At 41.0% G+C, this 17,165-nt stretch overlaps 1 protein-coding gene across 7 annotated transcripts in view; it reads right to left on the bottom strand.

Annotated features, from left to right (window-relative positions):
- Window positions 1-605: 605 nt before the first annotated feature.
- Window positions 606-17,165, bottom strand: part of CMC1 (C-X9-C motif containing 1) — a 69,912-nt gene continuing 53,352 nt past the window's right edge. For 6 of the 7 annotated variants that reach the window (XM_053264810.1, XM_053264809.1, XM_053264814.1 and 3 more), the window contains 2 exons: window positions 2,189-2,279; window positions 606-959 (listed from right to left, as the gene is read on the bottom strand). In XM_053264810.1, coding sequence (XP_053120785.1) covers window positions 782-959; window positions 2,189-2,279 — 269 coding nt within the window. In that variant the 3' untranslated portion in view covers window positions 606-781. Of the gene's footprint in view, window positions 960-1,026; window positions 1,450-2,188; window positions 2,280-17,165 lie in introns of those variants that run through there. The other variant, XM_053264813.1, reaches the window with a different exon arrangement.

The raw sequence follows: 17,165 nt of genomic DNA on the forward strand, positions 1-17,165 counted from the left end.
GATTTTCTGAACCCTTGTCAGTTGGGCTTCAGGCCGCAACATAGCGCTGAAATGGCATTGGTTGCCTTTATTGTAACCTTGATGTGGGAAGCGCACCTCTCTTGGATCTCCTTGATCTCTCAGTGGCTTTCGATACCATCAATCATGCTATCCTTTTGGAACGCCTAAGTGGGCCGGGCCTTGGGAGCACTGTTCTTCAGTAGTTTGGGTCCTATTTCACTGGGTGATTCCAGTTGGTGTCGACTGGGGGTGAGTATTCTGCATCCTGGCCCCTTGTGGGGTTCCACAGGGCTCGGTCTTTGCTCCCATTCTCTTTAACATCTACATGAAGCTGCTTGGGCCTGGTCATCGGTCGGTTCGGAGTAAGTTTTCATCAATATGCTGATGATACTCGGCTTTATGTTTCTACCCTTGGCCAAACAGGTGATGCCGTGTGCTGGCTCAATGCCTAATAGGGATATGCACGGAACCGGCTGGCCCGGTTCGAATCCAGACCATACACTAACCTGACCGGACCAGTTCGGTCCAGCACCCCTTAGAATCCACCCCCCCCAGTGTGGTTTGGTTGGGGGGGGGGTTCATGAAGTTTTTTTTTTTAAAGTTACCTTTAGCCCCGGGGGGGGCTTCCTCTAGGCTGCAGAGTGGTCCGCGAAGGTTTCCCCTCCCCTGCTTGCCTCTGTCAGCACCGCCATGGCCCATTTTACTGGGTTTTTTTGCCAGTTTGGGCCTCCGTATGTTGGCGCGGCTGCCATTTTCTCCGCTGCACATGGGCAAATGGCCTCTAATAACATTTTAGAAGCAGGTTCCAGAATGGCATTTTTCTATAATGATAATGGTCATAAAGTATAATATCCTCCTCCTGGACTACGTTCTCAATTTCAAGTAAATATTCCTGAAAGATGCACACAGCTACATTTCTGCTGGTCTTGGGTGAAGGTTCACTCATCAGCAGACCGGAACTGTAAATATTATTTAAAATATTTTTAATAAGAGGAACTTGCAACAGACCCGATAAAAGAGATGACATACGTAGAATACTTTTTAATATTCAATATTCTGGGAAATTAGAATCATATGCTAATTAGAACTATTTCATTTTATATACTGTACAAAAGAAATAGCTCTTCTGAAGTTATATAACCAAATTCCCTCAAGTCAAACATACATCTTTTGGATTATGTTCCAGACTTAGAAGCATTTTCAACAGCATTAAATGCTCCATTTGTCAGGTGAGGTTAGAAAAATAATTCTTCTCAAATTATACCATCATTTAAAGGAATATAGAGTTCATGTAAAAAAAAAATTCAGCCACCACTTGTACAACTTCGCTACATGCTAGTAGGAAGTCTCTGTTGCTTCTGACCAGGACGAATTCCTGTTGCTCTGTATTCTTCCCTTTGCTTCAAATATTCAGTCTTACACTCTTCAAAAAATGCTGGATCAGTATAGCTAGAAGAAAAGAATGTGATGACTAAATGGAAAACTGCCCTGAGCCATTTTTGGAGGGGTGGTATATAAATCAAATAAAACAATCTAGTATTTTTTCTACCTAGTTGTACTTACTCCTAGAATGTGCTGTAGGTACTGTTAAAGAGAAAACAAGCAGTTCTTGCTCTATGGTTTCTGCACCTTATCAGTCTACAGCAGGGGTGGGCAAACATGGCCCTCTGGCTGTTGTAGAACTACAAATCCCATCATCCCCAGCCACAATAAACTGGTTGGGGATGATGGGAGTTGTAGTTCAGCAGCTGGAGGCTATGGTTGCCCACCCTTTGCCTACACACATGGGTGAAAGGAGTTAAAAATAGGACATTCCATAAAATGCATTTTATATATAAAAAGCAGAAGTCTGCCTACATAATGCTGAGTTAGCCAATGAAACTTACAGGTGCAATTTAAGCAAAACAGGATTGCATTTCACAAAATTTGTTTTAAAGGGGGAAATATGAAATGGGAATTGGGGGGAGAGGAGGAAGAGAGCAGAATCAGATTTTCCACTAAAAACAGCTAATTAATAATGGATTTTCTACACTATCTGTTAATTACATTATGACAATAGCTCAATTCACATTATTAGGGTGGTATTGGCCCTATTCAAAAATAATGGTCTCTGCAAAGCAGCGGCAGTTAGTTGCCTGTTCCCTTAATTATTGCTTGGTGAGGATTTTTCTTCCTGCTTTATACTTACTAGGCAGTGAGACATTTTTTCAGTGCTGTATTTTCCTCCTGACATTTTACCACCATCAGAATGCCTGCATCTTGACAACATTTTGTAAAGGCTGCAACAAAAGTCAATAAAATAATTATAATGGATAAAAGGTGCTAAGAGAAAATATAACGACACTCTGCTTGCCCTTGATTAATAGTCTTATGCAACTTCATTACAGAATAATGTACGTTCAGATCAGCTATCAACATTTCTCACCATAGAGTTGGTCTACATCCAAACATTAACACATAGACTGAAGATTTATTCCTAGCAATTGAAGGCAGAGACTGTGATCCAGTTTGAATGAGCAAGCACTCCAAAGAAGAGGGTTGCTACCAAAGGCTGAGAGAGTTCCACCTGCTCAGAGGACCTCAGTAGGAGGAACTGACTGGAAGGCAGTAGCTTGAGGAGCAACACCAAATAACGATCTGGGAGGACTAGGGTTGAAGGCAGAAAATGCTGCCAGAATAATCCTGGCACATGTAAAACAACAAATAGAGTTTAGCTTGCAAGCTGATGATCTCTGTTAAAAAGTGTGTGTGTGGGGGGGGGGAATCTACCCCACCAGCACAAACATTGTGCTCATATGACTCTGACATTTGCAGCATTGCACAGAGGGTAGAATCTATTAGTAATAAATTCATTCATTCATCCACCAACCACACGTTTATACCATCCAAAACCTCCGTCTCTGGGTGGTTCACAATAACGCTAAGAACCCCTATCCTGCTACTTTGTAGGTAGAATAAAGAATTACCATTAAGTGGGAACCTGTGATTTAAAGCAGAGCCAGTGTGGTGTAGTGGTTAGAGTGCTGGACTAGGACCGGGGAGACTTGAGTTCAAATCCCCATTCAGCCATGAAACTAGCTGGGTGACTCTGGGCCAGTCACTTCTCTCTCAGCCTAACCTACTTCACAGGGTTGTTGTGAAAGAGAAACTCAAGTATGTAGTACACCGTTCTGGGCTTCTTGGAGGAAGAGCGGGATATAAATGTTGTAATAATAATAAAAATAATAATAATAATAATAAAGGAGAAAAATGCACTCTAGCTAAGCTCAGAGGCTGTGCCCTTTGCGGACAGTTTTTTGGAGCATACTGCTTTGTATGTCTCTGGTGTCTGAAATCAGCACATTCAGCCTCTTTGTACCTTTTCCCCCAATAGGGTTTGATGAAGAGAAATGTGTTCATCAGAAGCTATGCTTGCTGACAACTTTTAAAATATACTACTTTGTAAACAGCAGGGCAAGAGACAGGCAACAAGAAGTGTGATTAAACATGCCACAACTTTATTTAAACAATATAAGCTTAGCAAGTGACGTTGAAGTTCCAATAATTCCTTCTTAACACTTGGAAATGCATCTCAGCACTGATCGTCATCTGCAGTGCATTCGGCACTAGTTATCTGAACCCAATTCATATTTTTTGAATTGCTAATCTATTTCTTTATCAGGGAAAGGAACATATGAAGTAGATTTTCAGTATGAATGAAATAGAAACTGAGCTGGTTCAGACACTGAGGTTATTCACACAATCAAAAACTGTTCTTCCTGGATTTGGGAGCTGTGTGTGCTCCCAATTTTCGGCTGCGTGGAAGCAAGGTTAGAGGAGAACTTGGGTAGAAGTGATTGTGTGGAAGCAAGATAGGAGGAAAACATGGGTAGCTTTTCCTCCTACCTTGCTTCCACACAATCACTTCTACCCAGTTCTCCTCTGATTTTGCTTCCATACAACTGAAAATTAGCAGCACACTCGGCTCCCAAACCTGGGTAGAACACAGTTTTTGATTATGTGAATGACCTCATTACATAGCTCCGCATTTAAGGCCAGGCTCCACACAATGTCTCTGAACTTCAGGAGCTTACAGTCCTCCCTCCCATCTGCACACAAGTTTCCACTTTGCTCTAGGTTAAAGTAAACTGATATCTGTTGGGATATCCAAACCCACTGATCTTGGTTTATTCTAACCTGCCTAATTCAAATACGGCAACATCTGTATTCTGTACTCAAGGTTTGAAGTAATTTACAGATGTCAGCTTATCTGAAGTAAGCTAGACCAAGATTGGTGGGTTCGGACATCATGACTTCCTCAGTTCACTTTCACCTAGAGCAGAAATGAATGCTCAAGTGGGGATAGGAAGGCAGAATGACACTCCCAAGGCTCAGAGAATTCATGAGGAGTCTGGCTTTAAGAGGGTTCTGTGTGATGTCTTAACCAGATCACTGAGTTGATTCTTCATTGAGTAATATTGCACAGCTGTTGTAAAAATGCCTGTACTAGTAGACTGTTATCCTTCCCCCAGCAGTGAGTTTCTTTTAACTTGGGCAAATTTCTGAGTATAGAGTGGAGTACACTGCAGGGTTATGTTAACACTCTTTCCACTGCATGTTCCCAGAATCAGGTATTGAGAGAGAGACTGGCTCTGAAGATGGAATTTCCGTTTAGTTAACATAGCTAATAGCTCTTAGTGTTTCATAACTTTCTCTAAAGGCCCCAGTAAAACGGTGCTGTGTGTGGATGTAGGCGGTGGGGGGGCTTTTTCTTCAGAAAGGGGCAGGCCCTAGCACCCACATGTGTCTACACTACAAAGGATAGAGTATCTCATAGTTGAATGTGCTGGTCCAATTTAAAAAAGCATTGCGTTACTGGCTCTGTTTGTCTTGAGCCTCTTAAACCCTACCCCTTCTAGTGACAGCAAAATATTCCAATAGTTGTAAAGAGACATTAGGAAGCTGTCTAAGTCACCAATAATGTGCAATTGTATTAGTCAATAATAAAATAAGCCTTCCATAGAGGAGTATTTTCTCGCTCAGTGACCCAGTCTCATCTTCAAGCTTCGCCACTCCTGGCCAGCTGCCTGAAGCTGTTTGTAAGGTCTTTCTCACTTGTTTAGCAACAAGGTTGTAATTAGGATTTTTCCTTCACACTGTGTAACAAATTAACACTGCTCATACTTGGAGTGATCTTCAGTACTACTTAAACTATTTATGAAACTGTATTATTCTGTAACAAATTCAAAGGTGAAGCCCTTCTCCTTTTCATACTGCTTTCAACAAGTCAAAGTCAGTGCAATAACATAGTTTGTCTTCAATCAACATTCAGCACTGCTGATTCTTGAAAGGACCATTTTCCTTTGCAGATATGACCCTCATTTGCAAAAGCCAAGTGTGCATCATAACGTGTGATAAGCACACCTATTTTGTCACAAGCCCAAGATCTCCATGAATGGGACATCCAAGCAGAACTCTTGCAGCAGGAATGTTTCCACTATGTTCTCTGCAGCCATAATAGGAACTGGCCTGAAGCACTTCAGGTGGCAGAAGTGCTTACCCTTAAAAGACATTCTGAAAATGGAATATTGCCATTCACTTAGTGGACTGGCAGAAGTCCTGTACTGCATTAAATACTATACATCACTTCCCTTTCATGTCAGGGCTGCAATATGAATTTACATGATTTAAACTTAATTTAAATCAATTAATTAGTCAAACATCAATTAAATTTTTTGATACATTAAAATGTTACCCTGATTAATTAGGCAACAGATTTTTTTTTTAAAAAACCCAAACATTCCTTTCTAATACAGACATCCCCCAATCTCCCTCTGACTAAAGACCTTTGCCCAACCGTCCCACACTGAGGACTGCTACCAATCCCACATCTGAGCGGAAAAAGCTAGCCACGTCTAATCGACCATCCACCTAGACCAAACAATATCTGATCTACTCTCCTCAGAACACTTTCAGCACATCCAGCCTGCCCTGAATGCAGCAGAATCATCTAACTTAACTGTAGAGATTTACAACAATTTAGTGCAAAAGCTCCAAAAACACCGAACTCGCAAAACCAATGCTCCCCCAAAGCAGCACTTGTGAAGCTCCAAACCATGGTTTGACAAAAACTGCGCGCATCAACAATTATTATGCCTACAAAACCAACAGAGGACCTATCTATGCAGGGCCTCCTTCAGCAGAAGAGGCAATACAAACAACTGCTCATCTGCAAGAAAAGAGACACTATGAAAGCCTCCTGGTCACACATCCAGGCAGTCGGAGCCGATGATAAGCCTTGTTCTGGCGCATCACCGTGAATCTCCCCAGTACTGGCCTGACATGCCCGGATAGCTATATCCCACCTGGAATTTGGGAAAAACACACTTCCATGATCTATAAGAAAGAGGCAGCCATGGAATGCAGCTTCCCCTACACGATACAGAGGACCTACCTGCATGGCAGCCAGTGATGACATTTGAGATTAAGCCTTATTTCTCAACTAAGACCTGGGAAGGCCCCCTGGGAGAACTTAATTCCCCCAGAGCTTATTAAAAACAACTCAGTGTGGTAGGCCCAAATTTTGGCTCTGCTCTTCACATTTATCAACACATATGTCTGTATTTCCAAGGACTGGGGGCTAGTGGTCATCGTCCCCATCTTCAGAAAAAGGCAGAAAGGACAACCCAAACTATAGACCCATTAGCTTGCTCAACACAGCCAGCAAACTCTACACAAGGCATCTATACTGGAAGCTCAGGGACCAGCTGGACCAAGAAAATCTCCTCACAGGGGAACAGACCGGCTTCAGGGAGGGCCAATCCACAATTGACCAGTGTCTAGTTCTATAAAAGCTCATTGGGAAATATTCCACCAACACCAAAGACTCTGGGCAAGTTGAAACAACAGTGCATGTCCCCCTCCACTGCCCATTCTACAGAGACATTCACACCACCCTCATCCTCCCGCTATTACTCAAGTTCCCAGGTTGTTAAAGCCAATTTTACACCTGCTTTTTGACTCCAGGCCTGCTACCATGCATAACACTGCCAAGTTCTGCCTGACAGCGTGCAAAATCTGTTGGATCCAGATAGGCAGCAAGACTTAAGCAGGCCAGACTCAGTACTTAGCCTTATAACCTAGTTTTAGCTCACTCGTTAGCATTTTATAACCAGCATTCTATAATTTTATAGTTTCCTATTTTTGCCGCTTTTTAAGATTTTGGGCCTTTGGGATTCAGGTTCTTAAGATCTGGGATCATAACTCTCTTTTATGTTATGCCACTTTCATGCCTTCAGTGTCATTTTTATGCCTTTTATGCCATTGCAACCTACTTTATGCTGGTCAAAGACCATAATAAAGATGTTTTTATTTGATTCATTTCCAATACGTTCTTATAAAAATTACAGATGGCAAGTACCATCTTAAGAGAAGTAGCCCTGCTTTTTTCACACAAAGGAGAGAATATCTCTTCAAATATTATGCTTGTTGCAACACACACATTGTGCCAGGACCCTCTGTTCTACATTCTCAGGCTCTGCTTGTTGTCCTGCCACTAACAGATCCAATGAGTAGGGACCCAAGATAGGGCCCTTTCAGTTGTGGTCCCTCAACTTTGGAATGCCCTCCTGGATGAATTTGGTCATGCTGCCTCAGAAATCTTAAGGAACACTTAAAAGACCCTCTTTGTTCTAGACAACTTACTTGTTCTGATTGATTGATTAAGTTTTGTCAAGTCGGTGTTGACTCTTAGAGACCACATAGATAGATTCTCTCCAGGATGATCTGTCTTAAACTTGGCCTTTAAGGTCTTTAAGGCCCAGTTAAGGTTTAACTGGGTTTTAACTTTTATTCACTTTATATTATTTTATGGTTAGCTGCCCTGGGAAGTACTGCACTGGAGGGGTGGGATATAAATATTTTTAATAAATAATGATAATAGTCCATCTCAAAAAGAAATACCGTTCTTTGCTTCAGAACTATTGTTTTTGTGTTTAAATTTGATAAATTAATAATCTAAAACTCATACAATTAAATAAATCTTAGTCTATTAATCAGGTGACAGTGCTACTTTAAATGCGAAGGACAGTGCTGTGTGTTGCTCTAAATTTCCCCCACAAAGCCAAAATTCTGTGCTAATACCAAAAATGTGTCAATAAAAGCAAGGCTTCAGAAAGGTCATTAATATTTTTCAAGCTTACGTATGATGTCTCATCCACGTTCTCAACAAACATGATAGTAACTACTGAACTCAGAGCAATGCAAACACTGCATTGCAACAGCAAAAACATATTCAGTATTTTAATTTAAGATGTCTTAGTGGGTCATGGAGAGCCATGATATTTTTCCACTTCAAATAAACATGATGGCTATAATTAGCTGAACATAAAAATAATGAGGTTCTCATACTCAGAACATTTGGATTTGGAGAAAGCAATTGGATTTTTGCTTCCCACTGGCACAGGCCTAAGTACAGCAGTGCTGCTCCCTACCCCCTATTTTTGTAATAATTCCTTCTGAAAGCTGTGAAGTAAAAGTGCGCGCGCACACACACACACACATATATAAAATAAAATAAAAGCCAAAGACTACAGGAGGTCCCTCTCACTTGTTAGCTCACCAGCTTCGGTTGGTTAAAGGTGTGATGTCCTAGTGAACAAAGACTGAACTGCTACCAAGCGCGTACCCCAGCTTCCGAAAGGCCCTGGCTAAGCTCTACACAGGCATGGCCACGCACACAGGAAGCATCATTACAAAGTGATAAAACTGCTTCCAGCTATGTAGCTTTAATGTCGTTAATGCTAACTGAAAAAGAAAAGGGAGGAAAGAGGGAAGAGGCTCGAAAATATGAGAACCCCCTGCCACTGAACCATGGACATAAAACAGTACTTAATTACTACTGGCTTCTCTTATCCCCAGCCTTTTAAAATCCCTCTGATATTAGAAGAGACAATAATTCAGAAGCATTTACTACAGGCATTCAAGCCTGGAAACCCCATCTCTCTCATTTTTGTTAAGCAATTTTGATGGTTAATGAAATCTCTCCCGCGCCCCATAATGGAACATTAAATAGCTTCACTATTAAATAAAATCCACTCTGGGAAACAGTTTCACAAATCAAGCGGAATAGTAGATCTAAAAATTCAGTAATATTAAAATTAGTTTTCAGCAAACAACCCCTCCCTCCCTCTGTTTCCTTTTTTAATGCATTTTTGTATTGTAGCTATATATGTTAAAGGCAGGTAAATGAGCTGCACAAATGAGAGTAAGTATATGGAGACAGAGTAAAGGCAAATAATACCTCCGATGTTTTCACAGTATTTTCCACAAGCTACGAATTGAGATTATAACTGCAGGGCACTACCCTTTCCACAATCAGACCGCAGTCTGGTGACATATACTACATGCTGAGTGAGGAACAGTTGGCCTTTCAAGTCTAGTCTCGCACTGCAAAGAGAGGAAGGACAAGGCCATCCAAGAATCCATAATCCTTTGCTTTTTATTTTGAGCCTCCTTAAAAAAAATCAAAAAAATCACAAGGTTTGCAGTAAAATCAACCCAGTTTCCTGTGGTGGGGAAAAAGCTGCCGTATTGCAGATGTGAAAAACGTGCTGCTTTTATGTGGCTTATAGCCACAGTTTAGAAGTCTGAGAACGTTTCTTTTCATTTCAAAAAAACAAACATATTTCTAGCCATTGCTGCAGAAGTGCAATGGCAAGCAAGCAAGCAAGCAAGCAAGAAAACACACAGGAAAAACAAGCAGAAAGCCCAAATACTTTTTTTCTATCTGATGGGCTAGTTTACCCAAAACATGCTTTTATTAAAAAATATCATTTTCTTCAAACATAATGTATGAACTGGACAATGACAAAGATATCCAGTAGTTGTGAGAACTGCTGCCAACTGTATCAGTGATCACCCATTTTACATTACACTGTCCATGCAAATGTGTGCACAGGCAGATGAAAGGCTGTTATGATTTTTGCTTCCCACCCGGGCCGATGACATTACTGATTAAAACACAGCCTTTCAGCTGACTATCACATTGACCTCTTTCAATGTCAGTTATTCGGACTCCTACTCCCTCCAATAACTTTTCTTTGCTGTCCCTTTTGCTTACAGCTGCATCTCAGAGCACCTCAAGATGCCACTTCTCTTGCTTCATTCAAAGCCTTCCTCAAAACTCATCTTTTCCAGGAAGCTTTGACCCAATCCTTCACTCCTATAGCCACTGTAACTAAGCCTTAATAAGTGCAACAAAAGCAGATGCTTGCTTCCCTTTCTTTGTTAACTTCTCCCTGGCAAATGGAAAGCGGGAGGAATATGTCCTCTTTTACGTTGTCATCTTTGTTGTCTTCCCTCTGTCCTACACCTCAGGACAGGACTATGTCCTCTTATACGCTGTCAAGGATACGCTGTTATACGCTGAAGGAAGAGAGCTGGTCTTGTGGTAGCAAGCATGACATGTCCCCTTAAGCTAAGCAGGATCTGCCCTGGTTGCATACGAAAGGGAGACTAGAAGTGTGAGCGCTGTAAGATATTCCCCTTAGGGGATGGAGCCGCTCTGGGAAGAGCATCTAGGTTCTAAGTTCCCTCCCTGGCTTCTCCAAGATAGGGCTGAGAGAGATTCCTGCCTGCAACCTTGGAGAAGCCACTGCCAGTTTGTGAAGACAAGACTGAGCTAGATAGACCAGTGGACTGATTCAGTATATGGCAGCTTCCTATGTTCCTAAGAAACTTCCCATTGATAGTACTGCATAAACAATAATAAACTGCCTGTATCCTTTTCAATGGTGATAATCAACCAAAGCGATACTCAATATATCTTAAAGGTTTTTACAGGAGTCTTTTCATTCATGGACTGAAGACGTGAGGGGAAGGAGTGTTCCAGCTAGTCATATTCCCTGCTATGGCCTGCTGACTTTGCCCCAATGACTGTGTTTTCAGCATTTGTCTGAAAGGTAGTGCTGCAGAATGTGAAAAGTGTTCTTCCATGAGAGATTTAAGAGAACACATTCTCCATTACAAGCCCTGCTACCTATTGAGATCATCAGGAGAGGTCCACCTGCAGTCGCCATTGCCTTGTCTGGGGGCTACTCAGGGCCAGGTCTTCTCCATTGCCATCCTTTCAAATGCACTCCCTGTAGAAGTAAGAGCCTCTCCATCTCTGTCAGTTTTTAGGAAGATGCTTAAAACATGCAGTGCGGCCTTTTTCAAACACCCCTGCATGCAGTTGCTGGGGGGCGGGGGGAGAGTACAGCTAGTAGGTATGTCTGTGTTAGAGGCCATGGTTAACTGATGCTCTCTTGCCTACCCTCCCTACCACATTCAGTGATCACATGGGGTTTGTCTGAAAAGAGCTACAGTACCATAAGCATAGGCTTTTAAGAAACATGCTAGAACTAGACATGTTAACATGAGACATGTCTATGACTTGAGGCGCTTGTTTCAGGGAGGTGTCCAATTTACAAACTTTCCCCTTTATGACCATATTAGTAACCAAGTGGCTCATAATAACAAAATACTAATGACATGCAAGTGTGGGTATTTTTGTTTTGATTATATATAGGAAAAACAATCTTTCCTATCCAGTTAAACATAAGAACTATCAGAATTACTTAGCATTTGAGTTAGCTTCTGCTGCTATGACTGCTAGTCAGTCGTTTACTATAAATCTGAATGTGCTGTTCATTCTTGTTTGTCATCACAAGAAACCTTTAACAAGGACATTTTAGTCACATGCTATACAGCTGCGTGCTTGTTTCTTCTTTGTTAAAAAGTAATTGTGAGCAGTGATCCAGATTTGTAGCATGGCAGGGGTCTCAACATTTTGCCCTGCCAGAGTCTCAAACTGGATCAGCCCTCCCCCGCTCCCCCACCAGCTACTCTTCAACCACCTGGTCCCAAAGGGATATTTTCTCCCTGGTCAAACAGCAACTGTGGGGGTAGGGGATCCTAAACCCCACTGGGACCATGAGGATTAAAAGCCCTCCCTGCAGTCCCAATTCAGACAGCCCCTTGAAGATAAAACAAGCACATAGCAACACATGCTTAAAGCAATGTCCAGTTTGACCCTAAAGTAAAGTTGTGCCATTGAGTCAGTGTCGACTCCTGGCAACCACAGAGCCATGTGGTTTTCGTTGGTAGAATACAAGAGGGGTTTACCATTGCCATCTCCCACGCAGTATGAGATGATGCCTTTCAGTATCTTCCTATCTTGCTGCTGGTGTTTACCATAGTCTAGGAAACATACCAGTGAGGATTCGAACCAGCAACCTCTTGCTCCCTAGGCAAGTTACTTCCCTGCTGTGCCATTAGGTGGCTACTACTCTCATTTTACAGGTGATGAGCTGAGACAGAAAATATGTGGCTTATCTAGCAATAGCAATAGCACTAGCACTAGCACTTACATTCATATACCGCTCTATAGCCGGAGCTCTCTAAGCGGTTTACAATGGTTTAGCATATTGCCCCCAACATTCTAGGTACTCATTTTACCGACCTCGGAGGGATGGAAGGCTGTCTCAACCTTGAGCCCCTGGTCAGGATCGAACTTGTAACCTTCTGGTTACAGGGCGGCAGTTTTACCACTGCGCACCATCTAATCCTATCAAGTAAATTGCTGGAACATTTCACACAGAAGGCCACCGCTCAGCCCACTGAACTACACTAGCTCTCAGGGAAAGTTACTGATAACTTTGTGCAACAGTCTTAACACCTGCCAGAAAGAAGCTTTGGAAACACATAGAACAAGATGCTTAATTTTATTTATTTTAATTTTATAAAGGAGCAAGATTCACATTATATAATTCACAATATAATTCACAATATAAATGGCATTAAAAATTGCAACACAGAGAGTGGTATCCTAGTACCAATTGTTAAGTTCAGACCAGTTACTTCCGGTTTTTTGAACATGTAAAAGAAATGGTTGTTGCATTTGAAACAAGCAAGCAAAATACTGGTCTTGCATCAAATTACTCAATATTGCCTAGAATTTATATAGCATTTTGAAATATTCAAGTGCTTCTAATGTATCATTGCCTTAATCTCTGCAACAGCTCCATAAGATAGGTCAGTGTTATTATCCTTTTTTAAAAAGCAAAGCAGAAGTACAAATCATTTGTGGAGAGTAATTGGTGCTATTCCATGAACAAATTATTAAACTACATTGCTAACAGGTTTTTCTAATGTGACCATCACTAAAACTTATAAAATGTTACATGTTCAAAATACACAGGTTTCTCACTCAGATATAACATTATTGAATTATAAATGTTTCTATGCACTCAACAGATAAGTCTTATCTATTACCAAGGTAACACTGATGATCTTAGGCCTGGCTCTGCGGTTTATATAAGGGGTTTGCAATTTTACTACTTAAGAGCTGGTCCTATGGAGGTGTTATCTCACCATTTATATTTTCCCCAACACTTATGATATTGCTATCACACTCTTAAAATAGGAAAACATCTACCATGAACCAGAACAAGCTTAAAGTTATACCTCCCCCTGCTTTTGGATAAAAAGGAGGGAGGAAATGTATGAACCTAGGAGAATATACCATTCTTTTTTACAGTAAGGTTCAACTGTGGAGCGGGGGAATCAACCATGATTGGGAATTAGAGCATTAATTGGATATTTTAGGTCATATTTTTAAAATGTGTGCACAGGATACTTAATGGTCTTAAAAATCTATAAAAATACCAGTATTTTTAAAAACAAGCTTATGCTTTTAATTTTGTATTAAATTGTGATTTATGAGCTTGTTGTGTTGAAGATTACACATCGAGCAAAGAACAGATTTATGGGTGCATTTAATGAGGCAAGTAGAAGGTACAGCAAACATGAAAAGACTGTTCTACACTGTAGTGCATGAGCTATTTGATATTTCTGACACAGTACAAAAGGCAGCTTCTCTGTAGATTGATCATGGTTCAGTTAACATCACTGAATATCTAATACCTCCAACTCAATTAATTCTCACCTGATTAAGATCAGACTGATATTCAAACGAAATTATCTCTCCAGTCAAGTAGAAATCAATATTTCTTATTTTACTTTTAAATTATAGCAACAAATAAAATATACACATCGTCAGTCTGCCAGGAGTGGCTTTCCTAATCTGGCCAACTATGGCATGCATAACAGAGCTGATTAAAGAATTATTCTAATTTGAGCAAGAACATATAGAAAAACCAGATTAATTTGAACATGTGGAGATAGAACAAAGTAATTAAAGAGCAACCAGAAGATTGACATAGCATAAACTCCGATTCCTTAAAAATGTACCTCATTTTGTTGGATTTCATTATCTATTTGCATTTACTTTCATACCTGCCTTCCTTTGCTTATAACCCCATATGAAATAGTTACCCTTTCCCCCTGGGAGTCTATAGTGAGTTCAGCACATCTTCCCTAATACATCTATTTCCAAATTTGGCAAAGCACTGGCAATGTATGGTGCATTCTGCAATGGTGGGAGATATAATTAGCTAAAGCCTGTTAGAAGGGATGTTATTCAAAGTCTCCCTCGCATCCTCAGCCAGCCATGTAACCTTACTCATTCCCAACATGGAATTCCTAGTTACTTCTGGTAAATTGAGAGATTCTGGGCTAAGACTATTGTGTTTCAATCCACTATGCTATCGTGGCCAAGCCCAACCCCCAGGAAATACCAGGATTCTGTACTATTGCAGCAGCCATGGAGTGATAAATCAACAGCGGGAGCCATATTCACTCGATGTGCTGTAACACCAGTGCACTAGGATGGGAGAAGCTCGCCAATGTGCTATCCTAAATGATTTTCAGCCAACAATAAATGCAGAGTTACATCTGTGGAGAAAGAATTTTGGAGCTCAGGAAAAGAAGAAAGTTACAGTTTCTAGACCTCTGGGGTCGGCCACAAATCCATCTATTATTTGATATTTCTAGGACCCTAAGCAGTAACCTGGTCCTGAATGTTCATCAACAATTTTTATCTTATTCCAAAACTGACTTGCCTATGCAATAGCTCAAAAGGCAGGACTGTCTCACTAATAGCCAGAGAGCCAGTGTGGTATAGTGGTTAGAATGCTGGACTAGGACCGGGGAGACCCAAGTTCAAATCCCCATTCAGCCATGATACTAGCTGGGTGACTCTGGGCCAGTCACTTCTCTCTCAGCCTAACCTACTTCACAGGGTTGTTGTGAGGAGAAACTCAAGTATGTAGTACACTGCTCTGGGCTCCTTGGAGGAAGAGCAGGATATAAATGTAATAATAAGGCAACCGTCCAGGTGGCAGATTGCTGGAGGCCTACTGCATCCCCCAAACCTTACCTGACGACAATGCACTAATTGCTGCCAAACTACTACTACTCTGCTCCTGCCTCTGGCTTTAAAAAAATGCCAGAGGAGGGAGTGGAGGAGAGTGGAGGCAATGATGAATAAGATAAGGGGAAGCAAAGAGGGAAGAGCGCCACCAGGAAGATGGGAGAAGAGGAAGAGTCAGGGTGGGGAAAGAGTATAGAGTGCTCTCAATGCTGCCAAGAGGGTGGGGAGTGGCAGCTGAGACACTGCCTCAGATACAAGGAATGCTTGAACTGGCCCTCTCCAAAGGCATTACTGGATCAAGCCATTTTGTTTTCCATAACAATTCAATGAAGAGGAGCTGCTCATGCTGAGCTGAAGCAGCAGTCCACCCAGAATATACGAAGTTCTATGCAAACCACCTTTCTGGTTTCCCAAACTTTTTTTTACCATCACCATCACATAAGATGGTAAAAAAAACTTTGGGGGAAGCAGAAAGGTGGTTTGCATAGAACTTGGTGTATTCTGTGAAGTACAAAATTTGGTTAGCAACTGGTTTAAGTACCATCAGTTAAATGAAATTTATAAGAAGGATCTTAAAGTTGGATTTGAGGATCAAATGTCGAGATCTGAGAAGAGGCTGTGTGAAAATGATGAAAAAATAGTTTCTAAGATGTATAAGCTGCTGCTTCTGGAGGAGACAAGAGATGAAGTGGTTAAAACGACTATGATAAAATGGGCTCAAGATGTGGGTCATAATATAGATATGGCAGCTTGGGGAAAATTATGGAAAATGGATTTAAAGTTCACTGCATGTTATACTTTAAAAGAAAATTATTACAAGAAGATGTACAGGTGGTATTTGACACCCAAAAAATTAGCATTAATGTATAAAAATGTTCGAAATAAATGTTGGAAATGTGGACACTGTGAAGGAACTTTTTTTCATATGTGGTGGCCTTGCGGGAAGGCAGAGGCCTTTTTGGATATGCTATATAATGAGTTGAAGAAAAATTTTAAAATGACATTTCCTAAGAGACCAGAATCCTTCCTGCTGGGAATAACGCAAGGAGAGTTTTCCAGAAGAAATTTAACATTTTTTATGTATGCAACAACGGCGGCCAGAATAGTATATGCGCAGAAATGGAAGGACAATGAAATGCCCTCAAAAGAAGATTGGCTGATAAAAATTTTGGAATATGCTGAGATGGCAAAACTTACAGTACTGATAAGGGATGAAAACTTGGAATGTTTTAAAGAAGATTGGAAACCATTCTTACTATACTTAAAGAACTATTTTTCTAATATCGATTTTTCAGCAGGGTTTGAAATTTAGTAATAATAGCAGGTCGGGTAGAGTAAAATCGAGTTTGTAGGATATATGTTTTGAATTATTATAGCAATGGTTGTTTTGTATAGTTAATGAATCACACAGATTGGTGAACGGGAAGTAAATATTTACTTAATTAGATGTAACGGGATTGTTAAGATATTGTAAAAACCAATTAAAAAATTTTTTTTTAAAAGAACTTGGTGTATTGTGCATGGACTGCTGCTTCAGTTCAACATGATCAGCCCCACTATCACGTAAGAAAAACCAACCTAATGGTGCAGCGGGGAAATGACTTGATTAGCAAGCCAGAGGTTGCTGGTTCAAATCCCCGCTGGTATATTTCCCAGACTATGGGAACACTGATATCGGGCAGTAGCACGATAGGAAGATGCTGAAAGGTATCATCTCATACTATGTGGGAAGAGGCAGTGGTAAACCACTCCTGTATGCTACCAAAGACAACCACAGGGCTCTGTGGTCGCCAGGAGTTGACACCGACTCGACGGCACACTTTAATCACATAAGATAAAGTATGCAGGACCAGTCATCAGGAGAACTAAGAAG

Source organism: Hemicordylus capensis, chromosome 6 (assembly GCF_027244095.1).
Source record: "Hemicordylus capensis ecotype Gifberg chromosome 6, rHemCap1.1.pri, whole genome shotgun sequence".
Taxonomy (NCBI): Eukaryota; Metazoa; Chordata; class Lepidosauria; order Squamata; family Cordylidae; genus Hemicordylus; species Hemicordylus capensis.